The 20,145-nt window shown below is 49.0% G+C and overlaps 7 protein-coding genes across 7 annotated transcripts; 2 read left to right on the top strand and 5 right to left on the bottom strand.

Annotated features, from left to right (window-relative positions):
* Positions 1-3,830: 3,830 nt before the first annotated feature.
* On the top strand, positions 3,831-5,035 carry BDW47DRAFT_123758 (uncharacterized protein; the record flags this gene model as incomplete). Its single annotated transcript, XM_024816118.1, has 2 exons — positions 3,831-4,244; positions 5,006-5,035. The coding sequence occupies 2 exons, from the start codon at positions 3,831-3,833 to the stop codon at positions 5,033-5,035; spliced, it is 444 nt and encodes a 147-aa protein (XP_024674266.1).
* Positions 5,036-6,180: 1,145 nt separating this feature from the next.
* Positions 6,181-6,846, bottom strand: BDW47DRAFT_101664 (uncharacterized protein). Its single transcript, XM_024811701.1, has one exon. It carries the CDS (start codon positions 6,555-6,557, stop codon positions 6,333-6,335), a length of 225 nt encoding a protein of 74 aa, XP_024674265.1. The 5' UTR covers positions 6,558-6,846; the 3' UTR covers positions 6,181-6,332.
* Positions 6,847-8,166: 1,320 nt separating this feature from the next.
* On the bottom strand, positions 8,167-9,240 carry BDW47DRAFT_101662 (uncharacterized protein). Its single transcript, XM_024811700.1, has one exon. It carries the CDS (start codon positions 8,979-8,981, stop codon positions 8,373-8,375), a length of 609 nt encoding a protein of 202 aa, XP_024674264.1. The 5' UTR covers positions 8,982-9,240; the 3' UTR covers positions 8,167-8,372.
* An 843-nt stretch (positions 9,241-10,083) lies between these two features.
* On the bottom strand, positions 10,084-14,053 carry BDW47DRAFT_101661 (uncharacterized protein). Its single transcript, XM_024811699.1, has 6 exons — positions 13,271-14,053; positions 12,525-13,218; positions 12,266-12,478; positions 11,856-12,216; positions 10,428-11,789; positions 10,084-10,374 (listed from the first exon to the last, which is right to left on the bottom strand). Exons 1-6 carry the CDS (start codon positions 13,693-13,695, stop codon positions 10,313-10,315), a joined length of 3,117 nt encoding a protein of 1,038 aa, XP_024674263.1. The 5' UTR covers positions 13,696-14,053; the 3' UTR covers positions 10,084-10,312.
* Positions 14,054-15,138: 1,085 nt separating this feature from the next.
* Positions 15,139-16,035, bottom strand: BDW47DRAFT_123755 (uncharacterized protein; the record flags this gene model as incomplete). The annotated part of the gene is made up of 2 exons (XM_024816117.1): positions 15,139-15,367; positions 15,929-16,035. 2 exons carry the CDS (start codon positions 16,033-16,035, stop codon positions 15,139-15,141), a joined length of 336 nt encoding a protein of 111 aa, XP_024674262.1.
* Positions 16,036-16,381: 346 nt separating this feature from the next.
* Positions 16,382-16,797, bottom strand: BDW47DRAFT_93598 (uncharacterized protein). Its single transcript, XM_024820256.1, has 2 exons — positions 16,596-16,797; positions 16,382-16,516 (listed from the first exon to the last, which is right to left on the bottom strand). Exons 1-2 carry the CDS (start codon positions 16,757-16,759, stop codon positions 16,483-16,485), a joined length of 198 nt encoding a protein of 65 aa, XP_024674261.1. The 5' UTR covers positions 16,760-16,797; the 3' UTR covers positions 16,382-16,482.
* Positions 16,798-17,374: 577 nt separating this feature from the next.
* On the top strand, positions 17,375-19,836 carry BDW47DRAFT_135077 (C6 zinc finger domain protein; the record flags this gene model as incomplete). Its single annotated transcript, XM_024818239.1, has 6 exons — positions 17,375-17,915; positions 18,057-18,163; positions 18,197-18,246; positions 18,283-19,537; positions 19,577-19,693; positions 19,759-19,836. The coding sequence occupies 6 exons, from the start codon at positions 17,375-17,377 to the stop codon at positions 19,834-19,836; spliced, it is 2,148 nt and encodes a 715-aa protein (XP_024674260.1).
* Positions 19,837-20,145: the final 309 nt, after the last annotated feature.

Genomic DNA, 20,145 nt, shown 5'->3' with positions numbered 1-20,145 from the left:
AGCTGACAAGTCCCGTCGCAATCATCATCTCTTGAACGACACACCAACTTCTGCTGTCTACTCCATTTCTTTCTGTTCTGCTCCGAATTCGGTCTTTGCTCGGCTATACTTTCCCCAATATCACCCAGCGGTATCATGGCCACATGACTCGCTTTTCCCGTAGCCTAGACTGGTTGAGGGGGCCCAGTAGTTACTAGAGCTAGAGACAGAAGACCCTGCCCTGTCTCAGGCAACATAGTTCGGTGATTTCTACTGCACGACATATAACATATATGAGACCCGGGCTAATCCTGCCTTACCCGCACAAGTTCCGTCCGTCCGGGGCTGAGGATCTAGACCCACAATGATTGACCGGTGACTAGCCAAGGTCTAGATAAAAAACCACTATCTAAAGGTACCCGTGTACATCAAGACCCACCGTAGCGCCGGCAAAAACTGCGCCACCACTCGTGGGACCATTTCTGCGATGCAAACAGGTCTGCCGTCAGCCAGACCAAATGCCGAAACGGAACCTGGCCGAGCGGATGATCTGACGGTCCCTTTCCAGCTTGGATAGTGGGTTCAAGGCTCCTAATCCAGGGTGAGCTAGACAGGTCGCTAGGAGCTTAACTGTCTACCAGTAGTCCAGTATGGGCTAGGCCTGGTGGGTGTCTACGTAGCAACGTAGTGACCCAGTGACTACTACCAATACTGTCCTCGAGAGGCCATTTTGCGTCTGTTGCTATTCGCAAGATAGCTTCCTTAGCCCTTTACCTGTGAATGTTATGTCATGTTGGTGCCCCACGCTCGGAGCATGGCGCCTTAGTTTGAGCAAGAGTGCCTTGTAATAACCTTAACTCTGCTGCCTGGATAATGTCCCCATGTGTGATTGGGCGTGTATACTAGACCGAATGCTGGTTCATGTTAGTCTGCAGCTCTAAATGATGTTTAATAGTTCTCTTAAGCCTAACTATCGACAGAAGTATATTGTCAATCATTGTCCTGTGCAAGGATGATCAGAAGCTTAGTAGAATAGGATATCTGACCCACTCGCACCCATCTTCGCGTACTAGTACCTTGGTAACAAACCAAAAGATCATCCCAAGTTCCTTTATGCCTATCACCGGAATCACCCAAGCTAAGAACTAGTCATCATACCCTAGCCTATGGCTTCATGCTTATGCCAAGCGGCACTCGTCTTTTTGTCAGGAAATATTAGGTTTGTTTACTATGGAGTAGGGTCTGTCCAACCCTTGTCTTGTGGCGCATTAGTGTGATACAAAATTTATACACTAAAAGGAGTAGATCAAAGCGGTAACAAGTCACCCTGTTCGATACCTGACCGTAATCCTAGCTACTAGTGGTGTATCTGGGTCATGAGGTAGTATAACTACCAAGTGGAAGACTCCAAAATCCCAATGACTACTGAGTATGCATTTTGGACATGGATAACTCCAGACCGCTATTAGCGAGCCGTGTCCAACACTGAAAGAATAGTTCGAGAGCAGACGTCTGCTCGTGATGATCATGCATCTACACCATGATTTAGCACACCGCCACACCGCCACATCGTGGCTAGTATTACGTGGCTAGTGACTTGGCAGTGGCGCCTGCAGGAGTCCTGAGGCGGACAGATCTGATCGATCTTACATTGCATGGAAGGCAAACACCACAGAGATGATCACCTATTCCGCATTCACGATCCAACTTCCTGCTAACCAACGGAGCAAGGCAAATTGGAAGAATGCATTTTTTCGCTCACGATGACCATGAAGGACGGGTTGGTGGAGTATATTCTCGCATGGCGTATGGGGCAACTGACCCTTACCCAGCAACATACTCCACATCCACATCTACACGAACCCAAACACCAAGTGCCCTCTAGAAGGGTATAGCTAGTTTAATCGGGAGATTCGATGCTATACATGCAGCGACCAGCGCGATGGATCAGTCTTGATTGAGGCGGTCGCGCAAATTCCTCCCAAGACAGCGAAAAGACCTTACGTCTTCTGACATCCACGACCATCGTAACTCGAAATAATGTACGATGTTCGCTGGGCCATACAGGTGAGAAAGCCCTGAAAGAGTGTCGCTGAGGGAAACCCGATGGGTGGGACCACAAGAAGCATTCCCGGTTTCCTGGTTTGCAATGCGAGCGGATCCAAACCAGACTGGGGTTGAAGTGGGTCCGCAGGTCCGCAGATGACAAGTGCAGATGAGTGTGGCTCCTTCAGATCAGTTTAAGCCGTATGGGGTAACTGCTTATTGCGGCCCGGGCCCGAGGTTCAGCAGGGTTGCGTCTGCGCCTCTTCCTTCGCGACCTGACTTATTGAACCTGGGGGCGCAAACACGCTTCCTCCTATACCGCAAGGTCGCTCCCTTGCACGCCCAGGCTCAGCCCACACCCTGCCTGACCCATGTGCGTGGAGACTACTACCCGTATCCCGGATATGAGTACACGCGGGTGGCCTTATTGATCCACAGGTGCCCAACCTGTGGATTTCACCACGTCGGTATCGATAACTTAGCTCCTCAATGCAAGGTTATGCGGGAATTGGATTGAAGGTTATGACCGGTTGCCGTGGTTGTTGACCCCTTTTAGACCATCAAGATCGACAACACGCGAGTAGCATGGATTGTGACAGGAAAAAATGACATTCCTTACATCCATCGGATATATGCATGCTCACAGTGATAACATGGATAATTTACTTCCAGGCATTATATTAAAAGTGGCAGGACCGCTTAAAGGGCCTAGTGACGCAAGGAATCAAAAAGGGCACCATCTCCGGGCCTCCCAAGTCTCCCCATTATAACAGACAGCTTGGTCAAAAACTGGAATATAACCAGTAAGCGCGAGGTGTGTGGGTAATCTAGAGGTACTATAATAACCAATGAACTCACAAAGGTGAGCGAGTGGCTGAGAGGGCGACAGAATTGGAGACTAGAAGGGTGACAGAAGAATACTACCTAGGAATCATGTTGAGGATCAGTTGGGACAACCTTGCACATGGGGCTTCGGCAGGGTTAAGCGACAGTATCTGATCTTTTCCTTTCTTATTCTTAGCTGAGATCTGATTTTTCGATCTACATTGTTGTGCTTTGACCGCGCAATGTCTTAGCTGACACTCCCAGGACACCATCAGGCAGCCTGTCCTGGACGGTAATTTTGCTCTGGACCAGTCTAGACATAATGTCAATATTTTTTGGGTCATCGCCAATCGATTTCTGACACAGAGAAATCAATTGAAGCGGAATGATAGCCACAGGACAGTATAACGATGCCCAAGTGGGTCTTGCCTGCAAACGCTCTTCCCGCAGGACCATGCAGGTCGATTGATACGCAACGCTGGAAGAAGGTGGGTGGAGAGGGGAGCGATAATAAAGCCCATGCATTTGATCAGAACGGTAATTCTGGACGGATATCACATCTCTTGGCTCTTAGGGTTTCTATTGACTTTAGTTCCTTCACAGTGGCGAAGCACGCCTCATTCATACACCTCGCTTTCGTTTTCCTTGGAAACAGGTGAGCATGTTCCAAGCACTTGGTGGGCATTATTTGGAGGAGCATAGATTGGGAGATTACAACTACCGATTTTCATATTTTCAATATCTCATTATGGGTGGGAGTCACTAGTTTCTCTCTTTATAACTTTTCTCTGATTCCTTCCCTCCCTCCCATATTTCCCTTGAGTATTCCTATCTCATTACAATCAAATAATACACACTCTCTCTTCCACCCTCTCTTTGTCTCTTCCAATCACTTACCCACTCACTCTGTCTTTCACACATACACATATATAGATCTATATTCATACTACCTACAGTACACCATACGGAATAGTATCACCATGGTCCAAGATACCACCGACAGATCCTCCAGCAGCTCCAGCAGCTCCAGCCGCGAATATTGCATGAGATTTGAGATCGCGCCCCCGGCTACCGCATGGCCCGGTGTTTCCTTTACGCTGCCAGTCATTGTTTCTGTCCGCACGGTAGGGGCTCCGCAAGACCATGCCGTGCAGCAGTTGGCAATGAATGTCTCTTTGCGGACCGAGTCCGGAGACCCTGTTGCTTCTCAACACCTGACGGGAGCTCTCACGTCGAGCGTACGCAATCACGACGGAAATACCACCAGCGGCTTTGCTCGATTCGGCCCGCTCGCCATCACGCAACCAGGGCGTTACCGACTGCGAATCGCGTTGGCAGCCGCATCCGCTGCCGACATCACCATAAAAGACTACATTGATTCGGACGTAGTGGATGTTCGTATGGAAGCCGTGATTCATCGTCCCAGTAGGTCGTTTCTTTCTTTATTCTCTTTTTTTCTTTTCTCTCTCTTTCTCAACAGGGGTCGGAATGGGTATCCACTCCCAGTGCACAAGTACTTGTGATTGACCTGGCTTCAGCACCAATGCAGATCTCAAGGCTTCAAAGCCTCGTTCAGGAGAATCTTGACATTACCAGAGCGGAGATGGAGGAATGGGAGTATGCTTGTTTCAGAAGTTAAAGCTTTGGCGTTTGGTTTCCAATCCATAAAGCCTGGAAATTTCTCTCTCGAGCTCTATATCTCTAGACTCGACTCATATCAAATTGTTGTCTGCTCGCTTTGTTTTGTCTTTTAGCTAACTTGTTTTTGTTGTCAATATAATCTTTGTCGTCGCGTGAGTCCCAAAAGGGGTAAAAACCGTGCCCCATAGAAGATACCGCATGGTCACCACGTAGACACAACCTTAGCGGCCCGCCGTTATCGGTTTGGATGTGACTTGTGCGACCTCCTGTCTCAACAAACGCGCTTGATATCTTTAATACGCATAAGCTATAATGTAACTAGGTCTATCATATGGAAGCCCTTGTGCATCGAGGCGATAACCTAACGTGATAGAGATATTTCGCGGAACCACGGGAATTGCGATACGGACCATTCAACTACATGACTGATATGAGAGGGCAAGTCTCTATTCAGACTCATCTTCACCGGTTTTATCCAGATTGGTTCGTGCCCCCCTGAGCTAACACTCGCTAGGCATGTCGGATGCGACGGCATCTTTCTTAATTGCTTTAAATGCCCTAACCATTACTGAAGTAGATGCTGTTATTGATGAGATGCAGAGTTATACCGTCGTATCAGGATTTCTATGTCCGACCAGGTGGTACTAGCTTTTGCATAGAATGCGTCGCATAAAAGTACGGAGCATTTACCATGCCGCAGAGCAGTCTGGCCGTATAGCTTTAACTCGCAAAATGTGCATACTCTTACATCATCTATAGATTGACTGATAATCTCACGACTTATGCGGTGGTTGCCAAAAATTCAAGTGCATAAGCACTCGGCCTCTGGCGAATACTTTACTGGCATGTTGCACTAAGACTTCTATATATTCAGTCACGACCAAACACGGTGTTGGGGATAATAGGGCTTATTGGAAGATTTACAATATTCCGATAAGTGATGATCTCATAACTGGCGGCTTCTATATTGAAAGACTTGAACACGGGATAGAAGATGATAGAAAAACATCACGTCTAGAGGGCAACTAAGACCTCATGCAAATCTTTGAAGAATATGTTAACAAGGTGGTCAAGCCCTGTACAAACCATCATTGAACTCTTATCTTAGCTTTTCCAGGGATGCATTTTATATAGAACAGCATAACTATCCATTGTAGTGGATCTGGCTCTGGCAATGACTTTTTTATAGTACTAGGTTTCTTTTCACGCCTCATGGCAAACGTCAAAGTTTTGTATCATAAGAGACTAATTCCTAAAATTTCTTTTCGATTCTTGTTTGCGATATGACAATACTACAGTACGTACTATAAAGTGAAAAAGCACTACTCGGGTTTCATAAACTTGCGAAGCAATTTCAAGGAAAATCAATGTGTTTCAAGATGCACTCTCTCTAAGAGGAATAGTCCAGCATCATACTATTTCCAGCACATGTAAGAAATTGTGAACAGATGAGATTGACCAGCAATAACAGAACCCTCCAATAATCGGTCAACGATAGCAGGGCGCGATAGATGGTCGACACTGCGGCGATCCACGTGCCTTCGTCACATGGTCATGCGCAGTTGCCCGTACCCGACACGACCTCAGCCAACTCGGTAGATTCTAAGATCTCCACAACATTTTGGTCCACATCAGGGTCGGTCGGAGGGGTGATAGTGAGGCGTCAATTCCCCGGAACGAACAGGTCTGTTCTCGAAACAAGCGAAATCCGGATATGCACGGGGGCAGAGGCGAGTCCAATCAATAAATGACAGATGAGTCAACAGTCGGATCAGGCGCAATTGGTCAAAGGATAGATAGTAGCTGATGCATCTCTCGTTCATCAGCAGCACTTGAGCAGATCAGTTCCTATCTCCCTGGTGAAACATCTTGTCGACGCCGTCGCGGACAGTGTCCCGCACACTGAAACCGTTGAACAACCAATCGTTAGAATGTCTTCCGCAGTGATTTACGGTGTTGTTATAGCGACGGTAGTCAGAGCTGCTCTTTCTAGAGTGGAACGATCCCGAGCTACGCTTGATGCTGGTGTCGGGGTTGGACTCCTGGGTGGGAGAAGGGGGCGACATGGTTACTGGACTGGCTGACCGAGAATTACGATCCAAGACTAGTTGAGCTAGAGGAAAGCGACGCTGAAGGGTCGGCTTGTTTGAGAATGATAATGCGAGATGCGAGCGAGAGAGAAACAAGCTCGTGGAACTTCGTGATTAGGTTTTCCGGGCTTAGGTCGGGTTTCCGGGATTGGTGTTGAGGTAGGACCTTTTCGAGACGGAACACGGGAGGTAGAAGAAGAGACGGTAGGTGTGTGAGAAAGTGAATACTCAGGACGGGTGAAATGACCTGACTGCAAGCTCTCAGGAGTTTGACTGATTCGTTTTTCACTCCTAGGAGGTGGGGTATAGATACGATAAGCTTTGTTTTGAGGAATATGAACTGCCAACTATCAGGAAGGATGAAGGATGAAACAAACTTCCCAGATCTCGGGGAAATCTGTGGTATTTATGTTCTTCCCCAAGTCTCGTCCCCCGTCTGTCGGGTGACTCCCATCTCCTCCGTGTTGATCTTCCCTACCGAGTTCAGCCCTAGGAAACATCATCCCGAGTTACGGGCACCCTTTGACCTATCAGAAGGTGGTCTCGCGAAAGTGAACACGAAATGCATCATGCCGGACTTGACCGAGCGGACCAATCGATGAGCGCCAACGAGGTCGCGAGCTCCATCAATAGGGCCGAGGACAGTCCTTTTTCCTTGCATCGGTGAGAATCCTGGGGCCTGACCCACTCTCTCGCCTTACCAGGCTCGTTTGCCCAATAATACCACCGGATGCCCACAGCTTGCCCCACCTAGAGGTTCCCCTTCACCGCTTCTGCCTAGAGGCCTGATTAGTTTACTTCTTTGTAGTTGCAGGAAAGTGAGGAAACAATTGAACTCCACACCCTATTGAGCAGTCGAAATGACAATTGGCATATGACCTGCATGTTTTGAGCTCAACTGGCTTTCGCCGAGTCATTGATCTCAGCAGTGAAGCCTGTAAGGCCACCTGCCCGGCCATTGAGGTTCTGACAACGCCCGACTGGGCGCTACCTTCTAGCGTCGTTCGAAGGGGTGACATGGATGATCAATGGAACGCTGACCCACACTGCCGTCTGTAATTGGCCAACAGAGATGGGGAAGGAACCAGTTATGCAATGCTTACGCTTGAATCTGGGGGTGAGAGGAAACCAGGTGTCAGCAATCCCGCTCCCCTTCCTGGTCCGTATTCCAATGGGAATAGACAGTTGAAATCGGAGGGGGAATGGAAAAGAAAAGGAAACAAAGACAAAACCATAATTGAAGTCATTTCTCACTCTTTCAAACGACATCCGGGCTATGAAAACCACGTAGCGTCCAAAGCAACAAAGCCAGAAAAGATCCGACCCACATGAGGCTCTGCCGGGCCCAATGACATCACAGTTCAGGTCAGTCTACTGTGCCAAGAGCAAAACAATGCGCGTTGCTCGTACAAGGAAGCGGCACGGGATTCCGCCTGTGACTCAGTGTGGAGACGGGCGTCTTTGTGAGGGGGTTCGGCCAAGCATTATTCTCACACAAACTGGCCCATTGTAGAGTCACCGGTTTCTTGTTCGTTCATGTGATATTCGTTCCGCTGGACGAGGTCTGTTTATTTTGATTTCTGATTCCTGTCTAGCTCCATAATTATGTCTAACTAAAGTATACATGCTTGGGCGCCAGTTCTATGCTAGTTGTCTATGCATGCATGCGCCGCATCCAAACCCCGCAGGAAATAACAACAAAAATCAATGAAGAAACAAGGCAGCAAACAAGGGAAACAACGAATACAAACACACTAGAACAGAAAAAAGAAAAGGAAAAGAAAAAGAAAATCACTCTTCCGACAAAGTCCACAAGCTCGCGCTCGGCTCTCTCCACGACCGAGGCTGTTCCGAATGACACCTCCGGTGATACCCCTCAGCCCTCAACCGACCAACCGCCGCGTCAACCGGCCTTCCACGCTCCACGGTTTCGGAGAGCGCAGGCGAAGGGGGAGATGAAGGCAAAGGCGAAAGCGAAGACTGCGACGGAACACTTTGCGGCACCCAGTAAGAGAGCACGACGTTCTCTCCCGCCGTGGTAGTCGTGGGCAAGACAAACAGCGACCGGGCCTTATCCAGCGGCGGCCGCAGCATCCGTCTCAGAGGACTCCCCATACTGGTGTCGGTCCTAGCGGGAACAGACCGTGAGCCAGCAACGACCTTGTGGTGATTGTAATGTGGCCACAGTCGAGAACGGGTGACGCTGCTGTCGGTGCTGCGGTCCCCAGACCGAACAATCCCCGCCGATGCGGCGTCATCGCTTTCCAGTAATTCCGCCGACACCAGCGGGGCGAGAAACTGTCGCTCTGGGGGGTCTTGGGGCTGTGAGACCGTGACCACTGGAACGGTGGTCTTCCCTGGGTCGCAGGCGGGCCAAGAGTGACGTCGTCGATGTGGCATGTTCGCTGCGTAGGATGTATAGAACACGTGAACTGAGCTTTTTTCGACCCCAACTGACCCCAGGGTCGACAAGGTCTTTATACTCGGTAGAGAGGGAACAAAGCACCAACTACTCTACCAAGACAGTAGCTCGTAACCAACGTAAGCCCAGCCCAGACCAGCCTTATCGCCCCGTCCGTCTGATTCAAACACGAAGATCAAAAAAATATCAAATACCGATACAGGCGACATCTATCCATGGTGAGGCAAGGAAGGCAACGCAATAACGCACTATCGGTACTAGGCACTATGACTCGCAAATTCCAGTCCTGCCAGAAGGTTCGGCGAGCTCTTTTATATAGCAATTGCCCTGGTGGGTAAACAGGTAGGGGAAAGTGGCAAGCTCAGCCTCTCAGGTCGGGCGATGCGGGCAACACGTGCAGGCTGCATGCGCCTACGGAAGACGATCTAGATCGCCTGGTGACTAACTTGAGGTTATTGTATGTACGGATTACTCATAGGCTGTGGGTGTGTATGTGGTCATTTTGGGGACATTGGTGGTAGAGTCATCGATTAGGGCTTGTTCTGGTTGGTCACATGGGGAAGGCGGGTGAGGGGAATGCGTCATGGGCGGATGGTGAGTGGTTGTTTTATGTAAGAAAGTCTAAGGTAGTATGTATACATTATATTAGAGGTGGGATATTAGTAGTTGCCTAGTTGGTGATTACGTTCTATTTAGATATATTGCCCTGGGCTGGGGCTATGTTTTGTGGAAGGAGCAGAGGAGCAGGTGCTATGGTCGAGTCCATGCATAGGGAAGATGTACTTTCCTCTTTTGATCTGGGTTTGTAATTACGTGCTTTTATCGGGCTAGTTGGCGTAATAATTTTATATGCTAAATAGTTATAACTACATGATATTGTCTTTTATAGGTAAGGTTAGGGCCAGGTAGCTGCGTCATACTTGCAATCAGTTTCATCAGGCCAGGGATTACTTCGAGAGATATACCACTTTACATAGTCTACCTCTCTTCTTTTCATCACATGAACGAAACAAGTGATAGTTTCAAAGAAAGATACACGTACTCCACAGATAGGTGAATTCCGAGAACGAACGTGTGCCACCACAGCAGCCAGCAGATGCAAAGACCACTACACCGGAGGCCCTTGAAGCTGATGCCTATTATTTAAATGTCACACAGTTGCTAAATACGGGCTTAGATCATAAGTATTCCAACAAAGCTATCATGCAAAACTCTATCCGTCAACCACAGTGCCTCCGCCGGAATAAAGTGTTATGCCCTATCTCACTGTATGCGCAGTAGTAGCCCATCGCCATGAGCCGCAGTGACGCTATCGCCCATAAGGCCGGTATCCAGAATAAACATCCAAGATGGCGGTAAAGTCCTCACAGTCTGGCAAACATTAGTTCTCATGCTGGCTCAAATCAAAAGTTGGAAGCACGTACCCCTTATGGAGGGAAACACTAGGGCAATCGGCCCGCTTCGTCGGGCCATGTTTGGGTCCTTGGGACTAACGGCGGCAATGTCAGCCATGTTGAGGAATGTGCCGCGCGAGTAGGAGGCAATCGTGCGAAAATCGATGCGATTGGTGCCGTGGGATAGCTCGGCTCGTTCCGGCGGGATGGTCACGGTCAGCCATCTGTCTGGAATGTGATCGCTCCATCGGGCGGCTAGCTGGTAGCTGGTACCCTTGCGCCATATCTGGACTTCAGCCTCTCCTTTGCCGGAGTTTCTGGACCGGAAGAGACTTTTCCCTTTGGTCGTCAGTGAGACAGCGCGGCGTGAGAATACCAATTCGTGTGACGAGGCGAGGGAGGTCATGAAGGCTCGCATGGTGTGTTCGTCGTTGAAGTCTACGCTCATGTTGCCCACTTTCTTCTCGCAGTGGGAAAAGGTGACTGGTTGGTCGGCGCGGTAGAGTTTATCAACGTGGGATGAAATGTAGTCGGTGTAGAATATTCCGGGGAAATGCACCCGCAGGTTGGAGTGCTCGTAGATGTAATCCGTGTCCCTGTACAGAAAGTAAAGGACGGTATATTTCCAAGACAGCCGTCTTTGGACTATCTGGATCGCCTTGTACTGCTTCTGACTCAGTACCGGATCTACCACGTCATAGACGCACCCGGAGCTGGTGGGCTCTCTCCAGGAGCAGATGGGCTTGTGGCTTAGACTCAAAATGACTTGTTCAAACTCTTCCGCCTGGCCCTGCGTGCGAAAGTGCAGGCTCAGGCCAATGTTCGGACTTTTGTCGTCATATATGTAGGAGTAAAGTTCGTTGTACTTGCCGTCGGATTTGGTCTTTTCCTGACACACGTCGGACCACTGTAACAAAACCTGACGAGAATCTTCCTCACGGCAGACCTGGACACGACTCATGGGCATGAACAGCTCCATGCAATGAGGCATGCTCTCGGCTGCTGAAGAACTGATCACCAGGCGCCTGGTAAATCTCCAAGCCTCTCCATAAGACCGTTCCAGAATGCGAACTTCACAAGATTTGTGAAGCATTGGGGGGTTTGTAGACCTCATGGTGACTGCCTTTAGCTGTTCGAAAAGCTCGACTGAGCTTCGAAAAATGACGGTCTCGGAGAATTGCTCCGAGTCCACGGGCTCCCGCTGCCAGACGGCGTCGAAGTATGCTTTCGGTATACTGATGAATTGCATGAGATCCCTTTTATACTGAAACGAGATACTGATGTTGATCGAACCAAAGGTGAAAGAGACAGGTTCTGATATTCGGGCCCCGGGGTACCCGCTAATGGAGGCATTGGAAATTTTCATCAAAGGCAATAGATCATTCGGCACGACTTGATCTAATATCAGTGTGAATTCTGACAGGGGATATGTAAAAGAATGTGGATGAAAGGACTTACAATCTCGCTGTAGACAGAAAGTGCCACTCTGGTTACAGATGGCAATCTTCGGTTCGCTTTCGCCCTCTCTTGTTGTCAAAAGCAGCATGTAAGGAGCACCTTTTTTGCGCATTCGGAGCTTCTTGCTTCCAATGCCCGCATTTACAAACGTTCGTAATATCACCTTTTCCTCTTCGTCGCCTGCGTCTTCTTGCTCTACAGTCATCCAGCGGATATTGTCTAGGCCCAGTAGCGAATCACCATCGTTCTCAACCGCTTCTCCCGACTGTAGAGGCTCCCATATGTCAAGGTTTTGAGTGTGGATGGTTGAGGGCTCCGGGATGTCAACGTTGTTCAACGGAGCAAAATCGTCCTTTATGCCCTAGACTTTGGTTTAGCATCAGTTGCTCTGGTGGTTCTCGGAGACAAACCTCGGATAAATCCGATATCAGTTTCCTATTTTCATCTGTGAGAAGTGCCTGTGATGTTTCATCCTTGAGTACGACGTCATATAATATATAGGACGCCTTCAGCAGATCCACGTAGGCTTGTTGGCTGGTAGACGACGAATCGACCGACGGACTCATGCTACCTCGAGTATTCGTGAGGCTTGGTCTCTCATAGTTGGCAAAACTTGTCCGTGCCTAGAAAGACTTAGCCAGATGAGCCTCAATCAAAGGCAGGTATTACCTTCAATAACCACCAGACGGCGACTCGTAGCCAGTCGCTCGTACTCAGTCGCCTGATCTTCAGTTCTTCTTGAACCAACTCGTCGAATTTCTTAGTAAGTTCGGGATCCGGCCGGTGGAACTCGTCTCGCGGTTCATACTTCAGTGGTCGTTGCAATTGATCGCGCAATCTGATTTGATGCAGATGCTGCATGGCATTTTCGATGGCTTCTTTAACTGCAGTATGTTCTGTCTCCGTTTCCGCCGGTTCGTCCGTTTCCACGGTGCGGAGCTTATCATCAAACTCCGCATAGTAATCGAGAACCCCTCGGTCAAGTTTGCGCGCACTCGGGAAGACCGATCTAGGTGCTTTCGAAGAACCATATTTTAAGGTTTGAGATACGGATCGCTGGGTAGATGTCTCACTGGATGGCAAATATGTAGCTGTTGTAAGAGCCGACCCATCTGAGTGCCCGGACATAGCAGAGTCGGAAGACGTTGACTCGCGTGGACGGGGAGCAACTGTAACTGTGGCTGCTCGAGGTCGAGGTGTAGGTCGCCCATGTCCGGGCCCATTTGAACTGTCTTCACTGATCAGTCCACTTTTTTCCTGCACCAATGGCGAACTGTCTGTGTGAGAGGACTCTGGGTTTAAGTGAAAGGGTTCGTTCTCTAAAGCGTCCGACATCGACTGCTCAATCCGCGCCCACGACGAACTGGTTCGTTAGATGTGGTTGGCAAGGTAACTAGACACATGGGAGCACCTACTTGGTGATCGAGGTCGTACACAGACTGAGGTTGCAAGCGCATATCATAATGCTGGATTTGAGCTGGTCGATCTGCCCGCGCTGTGTGACCCATCTGACCTTGTGCCAAAAATTCCTCCCGTCGCCGACCCCCATGTTTCGATATCGTGTGATTAACTCCTTCAGCCTTTGTAGCGTTTTCGAACAACTTTCCAGGGATCGATGCAATATGCGCTTGCGGTCTTCGGCGAGTTCGTCAAAGAATGACTGGTTGGAGTTTACATGATCTTGAAGCGAGCGTAGGACACCCTGTAAGGAAGCTAGTTCGTTCACAAGTTGTCGAAATCCGTCGGGGGCGTCTCGAGAAACGAGGTTGCAATTGTGATATAGACTCCATGCCATCTTCGTGAGGATGCGAATGTCCACCATCTCGAAGTTGGACGCCATCTTGACAGTGCGCTCTCCCAGTATTGCGTCACCACCACACTGGGCTTACTCGCATATAAAATATCACGGAGGCGATCGAACCAAGCGGAAAGAACGTCGTACGTCCATACTCAAACGGCGGTATGCGCGAACAGTATCAAAGAATGGTCGAATACTTGATATGATCAATGAGTGATCGCAGCCTGGGGAGCAATACGAGACTTGGCCGAAATGTAGAGTAGCTTCGAGGGCGCGGACGAGGGCAAATCGAGTATCGTGGTCACAGATCACGCTGGTGTTCTCTCGCCTCATATGCGATATGGCAACAAAGGATGGAAGTCAACCTTGAGTAACGTGTTCATTTGAGACAGGATCACAATCAAACGAGAGTGAGTGTAAGAGTGAGAGTGGGAGTGGGGGAGGAGGTCGCGGAGGCGCAGCACCGATTTAAGAGAATTGGCATGACATGGGTCGGAGAGAGAAACCACCCGCCGCGGTCTCAAAACAAAGAACAAACAACAAAGAATACCGACCCCGATGCTCCTATCTGGCACATCTACTATTGTCTATTCTACTCAGAATAAGAAACTGTCTATTCACGAGGCCAGTCTATATCGGTGAGGGCTGAAGAGGTTTGGTTTGCTACGAATTCTGATCGGTTGTTTAGATCATCAGCCTTCCTGACTCGACCACTCACGACTGCCTTGTAAAAGCCTTGTGCTGGCCCTGTACCGACTTTCGGATAATATTACTTCTTCCGAGCAGCAGAAATTACAAAGAGGGCCAAACAGAGCCTTGGACACGATTTCCAGCCACATGGACATGTTCCAGACCGTACCATCTGCTTGTTCCACAGGGTCATATTCCATCAACGCGCCTCCTTCTTCCACCCACCCCAATACGATGCAAAAGGACTAATAATAAGCGAAGACTTTGGTCGAGCTCAGTTTACATCACTAGGCCATCAAAAGTCAAACAGAACTAGCGCAGGAGGCCTGTCTGTCAACACGTAAGAACAAATGAGCCCAGGATAATGAAACGTCATTTCCCTATCTTCCAGGTGTCCTAGAAAATGAGAACAATCAACTCAAAGACTGGATGACCACCAAGTCTACTGACTCAGCTGTCATCAGCATGCTACACGGAGCAGAAGAGCTGCGTTCATAGGCCAGCCCTATATGGTCTGCACACTATGGACGATGATCTCGTCCACTCACCCATCTTGCAACCTGATAAGACAGTGAGAAGAGTGGGTGTATCACCTTATCCCTTGACCGAAATGCCTTTACCAGAAGAAATATTTGTCACAAGAGCAAGGATCCCTCAGATAACATCACCACGCCGCAGGATATCTGAGCCTGCAAGAAACCGCCGTACGCGCTGAGAAGAACGCCATGGTGGGAAACGGGCTCGGATGCTCAAGAATGCGAAGCCCAGGGTGCCGAGCATGATGAACCCAACTACTCAGGCGGCCCAGGCGAATCCGAGCGAGGAGTCAACCATCCGCTTGAGGGCAGCTGGGAAAATAACGCCACTAAACGAGAAGCCTGCTATGGTGATTTCCATAGCGGCCGCGCGTTTTTTCTGGAAGTATTGCGCTGTAGACGAGAGTGCGGGGGCTAGGGACAAGCCCATGCTGTTTACGCCGATGATGCCCTGGGCCAGGAAGAACTGGTAGTACTGTTTGCACCACCTGGTCATCATCACATTGGAGACAGCCATCAGGGAGGGGACCCAAATGACCTTCATCCATCAATAATCCCCCGGTCAGTAACTTTACTCATCATTCTCCTCGCGAATGGCTGGCTCGCTTGGGCATCATGGCGATCAAACAGGGACCACCGACAACACCGGCCCCGAAGAGGAAAAATGTCTGAACAGATCCAATTCAAGCCATTTCGGATGCGCGATAGCCGCTCAGTTGATGGGTCTTGATAGACCCTAGACGCAGTGCCCCGCGAATAAAATGTTACAAAGGCAAACCCAAAAGCATTTACATATCCAAACGTACAGAAGATCACCCAGCTAGCTCCCAAAGTCACTATCCAGGTTCGTGTTCCACAGTCGGAAAATGTCATTTCTGGGGGTTTCATGGTGACGGCGGTTTCGATACCTATTTCCTTCTCTGCGCCCATTTCCCTTAGACTTTAACGGGTAGATGACATAGCCTTGATTTGATCCCTTCGCAGAAACACACTGAGATGCAGATATCAATAATAAGAATTGCTCCATTCGAGGTTTCTGTGATCTATACCTGCGCGTGGTTTGTGGCCGACCACGGCGAGGCCCGAGGATCAAGTCCGAATATAGCTCGGCCTCGGTGATGAACCCCGAGATACTATACCCCGAGCCTACCGTCATAATTGGCGCCAAATGTCTCACCAATCTACATACCTGGGACAGCGACGCCAACAAATCCTGCTCCCAGTGTCCTCGGGAAATATCTCAGCCTGGATGCTATGTCTCAGTCCTTAAGGTATTCTTCGAAGCAGAAGCGAAGAATAGTAGGTAGTGCACAAATATCACCATCCAGACTTGACAGGAACTACTTCTATCAAATCAAGTTTATGCAGAAGAGGATAGTAACTTTACTTCATTATTGCCAGCAAGTTTCGATGGAGTACATTATAGAGATTCATGTTCTACAGAGTGCTGAAAGGATATCATTGAAGCTCTTTTAAACTGAGATACGTATTACACGATTTGAAGAAAACAAAGCCTGCTACCAAACTATCAGACACCTTCATCCTGGCAGTTTGGTAATTTATTTGCTGCAAATTTTTGGGCATAATCGTGCTTAATAGCGAGTTATGGGGATTGACCATCGCTTCGGGCACCGGCACTTTGATAAAACAATATCAGTCAAAATCACCTCACAAAGACCGTCATCTAAACACACGAAGCATAAGATACCGACTTACAAAATAACCTTTTTGCAGATGAAGTAAGTACATGTCCCCACAAGGGCTACTTTCACCAAACCCCCAACGCGAGCGCGCGGACCGAGACGGCGGAAAGAACTATGGCGATGGTGATAACCATGACCACCACAATAGGGACTGTAGGCCCGATAGGGGGAATTCATTTGGCCTTTTGCAATTTGTGAATCTCGTAGATTTATTTCCAGAAAACAAGAACTGCGAGTCGTGATAATAAGCAACATGAGGAGAAAGATATCACTGCTATTTATAGTTCGAGAAGGAAGGTCGACCGGGCTTAAGCCCGAGATTTCGGGTATCATCACCGAACTTAACGCCGATATTTCTCGATCAGGAGTTCGACCTCACATTAACAACGTTTTTATATCCGAGAGCATCCCATACGCCGAGGACACAACCCTCCAGGTATATCCAACAATATTACAATTTTCCGGTCTGACAGATCAGCCAAGGCTCGTATTGTCAGCATCTTCTGGTCTATTGTACGACACCCACAGCAGCTCCATTGGTATCAGGGTGTAGACCCGGCTGTAGACAGCCAACGTGGAAACACTCCTGCTCAGTGCTTCTCCAAATTGAACCCATCGCAGGAAGCTGTTGACCATCCTGGAAGTATACTGGAATTGTGCCCTCGTCCTAATCAGGACCTCGGGCCAAAACGCCTTACACTGCCGGCAACAGTGCTATTCAAAGTTCCGGCCCTGAGCTGTCGGCTCTCTGACTACTCCGTACCCTGAAAGTTTGTCTGCACAGGACTCGCCATGGCCGGCGAGGGAGGTCCCCGGAAGCGCAGACGCCCAGCCCAGTCCTGCGAGCAGTGCCGTCATCGAAAGGTGCGCTGCGACCGCAACATTCCATGTGGCCCTTGCACACGTGCACGATCTTCTCTTCACTGTTCCTATCGTGATAGAAGCCAATCTCCAAGTTCATCGGGAATAGGAATCATCGCTACTCCGGACACGACACATCGCCAGACATTAGTTACCGGGGCCTTCGAGCGAAGAGCATCGAACCGTATGACCCCGACAGAGCATGGAGACACCGACCTTCAATCTGGCGTTGAGTCGTCGTCGGGGGAAATTCAGCGTCGAATACAGTCACTTGAAGATCGATTAGCAACCTTAACAGAGAACACCAGCTTGCCCCGGGATAATCAAAGGCTGGAAAAGGCATTGCATGATCTGACTGAGAGAACACAGAACATCGAACAGCAGCTTGCCGCGGCGCCACAGCTTGCACATACTCACCCAACAAGTGATTTATCAACTTCAAATATTCCGCCACGTCTTCATGCGTCAGCCAGTAAAACAAAATTTTTGGGTCCTACCCATTGGATTCATAAGGTAGACAAAGTATGGCGCCCGCTCGTTGACCTGGCTCTAGTGCAGAGGCTAACTGCATGACAGTTCCAAGTTGCTGAATCCTTCATTGGTAAAGAATCAGAGGCTGAATTCAAAGACCTGAAGACGGATCTGACAAACGTGGTCAAGGATTGTCGGGCCCTTCGGACGTCCATCAAGTTTCACCAGTCTGTGCCACTCGATGAGCCCGTCCCTAATCTTTCTAGCACTATTCCGCCAAAGCCCGTCTGCGACGAGTTGGTTCAATGCTATCTTCGGACTATTGGTCTAATGTATCGTGTGCTACATATTCCGTCTTTCTGGAAAAGCTACAAACAATTCTGGACAGAACCCAAGCTCTCCCCTGTGTCATTTTTAATGAAGCTGGTACTGGTACTCGCTATCGGGACTGCCTTCTATCCAGATTCCACCGGTGGGATCAACGACAAGTGCACGCATCTGAAGCAGAAATGGGTGTATGCAGCTCAATGGTGGCTTACGGGGCCATCCGAAAAGACAGCAGCCAGTCTAGATGGGCTACAAGTATTTTGCCTGTTACTAACAGCGCGCAAAATCAGTGACTTGGGGACATCACATGTGCTTTCTACGAATTCACTGATAGAGATGGCAATGAGATTAGGGCTTCACATTGACCCTTCAAATTTTCCAACTTTATCTGCCTTTGAATCCGAGATGCGTGTTCGCTTGTGGGCTACAATCCTTGAACTGGCCCTTCAGTCATCTTTGGAGTCAGGGTTACCTTGCAACCTACCGTTGGGATTTGACGCGAGGCCACCATTGAACATCAATGATCAAGATATCGGCCCTGATAAACCCCTCATTGCTTCACCTTCAAAGCCGAGTAACGAGTGGACAGATACCTCTGTTTTATTATTGTTCCATGAATCGGTCAAACCTCGCATGGGAATTGTTCAATTCGTGGCCAGTCCCGGTAGGAAGTCATATCAACAAGCTTTGCAGTTCACAGCGGACATGAGACTCGCCTGTCGCAAATTGAGCAGTGCTGCCCAGAAATTTGAAGCTTCAAAGACGAGCCAAGGGCTCGGGCTCACCGACTTCCACAAAAAGTTCCTTGATATAGAGTTACACAGGTATATAGTGGCTCTTCATGCACCATTCACGGTGCAAGCTCGAAAAGACCCTCGGTTCTACTACTCTCGCAAGGCCTCTCTCGAGTCTGCGATGGCCATTGCATTCTACGCTAATGACTTGCACCTCCCATCTAGCGCATTAGATGATTTTTCAAAACTGACCCTTGTCGGCGCAGGCAGTTTCAAGGGTCCTCTAGCACTAGACATTGTCTCCGCCCTTGGTCTTGAGCTTGTCACCCAACTAGAAGAGGAATCTTCCGCGCAATCGCTGTTTGTTGGTCTCGGGAATGAGCTTGCTAAGGCCGCTCGTGCTCCTGTAGTTCAGATACTTGAGCATATTCTTGCCCAGCTCTTGCAGATCATCTCATTAGGTAGTCCCAACTTGAAGCGATATAATTTCCTCGCGGCGATCCTAGCTCAAATTCGGGCCATGCAGTCAAATCAATGTGTGAAGCGAGTTGTCTACGAGACCGTAACCCATGGTCTACAAGAATGCTATGTCATGTTGCAGTCAATGATGGCTGGGATGCCCCAGACTCCGATTGCAGATGTGCCAATCGGCACGGCCACTCCAACTATCCCTGGTTTGTCTGATCCGACCTCCACTCAATTTGGTTTCCAACCAACGGTATGCTTCCGCTTCCGACGGTATATTTATAAAAATTACGTTGTCATTTTCTAACTTTCGAGTAGGACTCCATATTTGACATTGATCTTGCAAGTCTTCTGTGCCTCGAGGGTATCGATGACCCCAGCAGCTCTTATCTGTAAACTCAGAATTGTCAGAACTGTCTGCTCTGCTTTCACTTTCTCCCTTGTTTTTTCTTACCCATGGCTTTTCTACTATAATCGAATGCTCCAATGGGATCGTTGGCAGATATTATCTCAGAAACGAAGACAACGTAGGACACGAATGAGGCACAATGACTAGCTTGACAATCAGTCAGTCTAGAAGTTCATACTTTGGCAAATCAAGGATTATTGCTGATGCTAGATATCAGGGACGGCGATAGCCTTAGATTACCATGGCTATTACATTAATAAGGGCTGGAAAGGATTGAAATGATTTTACGGTAGGAC

Source organism: Aspergillus candidus, assembly GCF_002847045.1.
Source record: "Aspergillus candidus strain CBS 102.13 unplaced genomic scaffold BDW47scaffold_9, whole genome shotgun sequence".
In the NCBI taxonomy this organism is placed as follows: domain Eukaryota; kingdom Fungi; phylum Ascomycota; class Eurotiomycetes; order Eurotiales; family Aspergillaceae; genus Aspergillus; species Aspergillus candidus.
The sequence above is the reverse complement of the archived record's forward strand: the minus strand, read 5'-3'. Positions and strand labels throughout refer to the sequence as shown.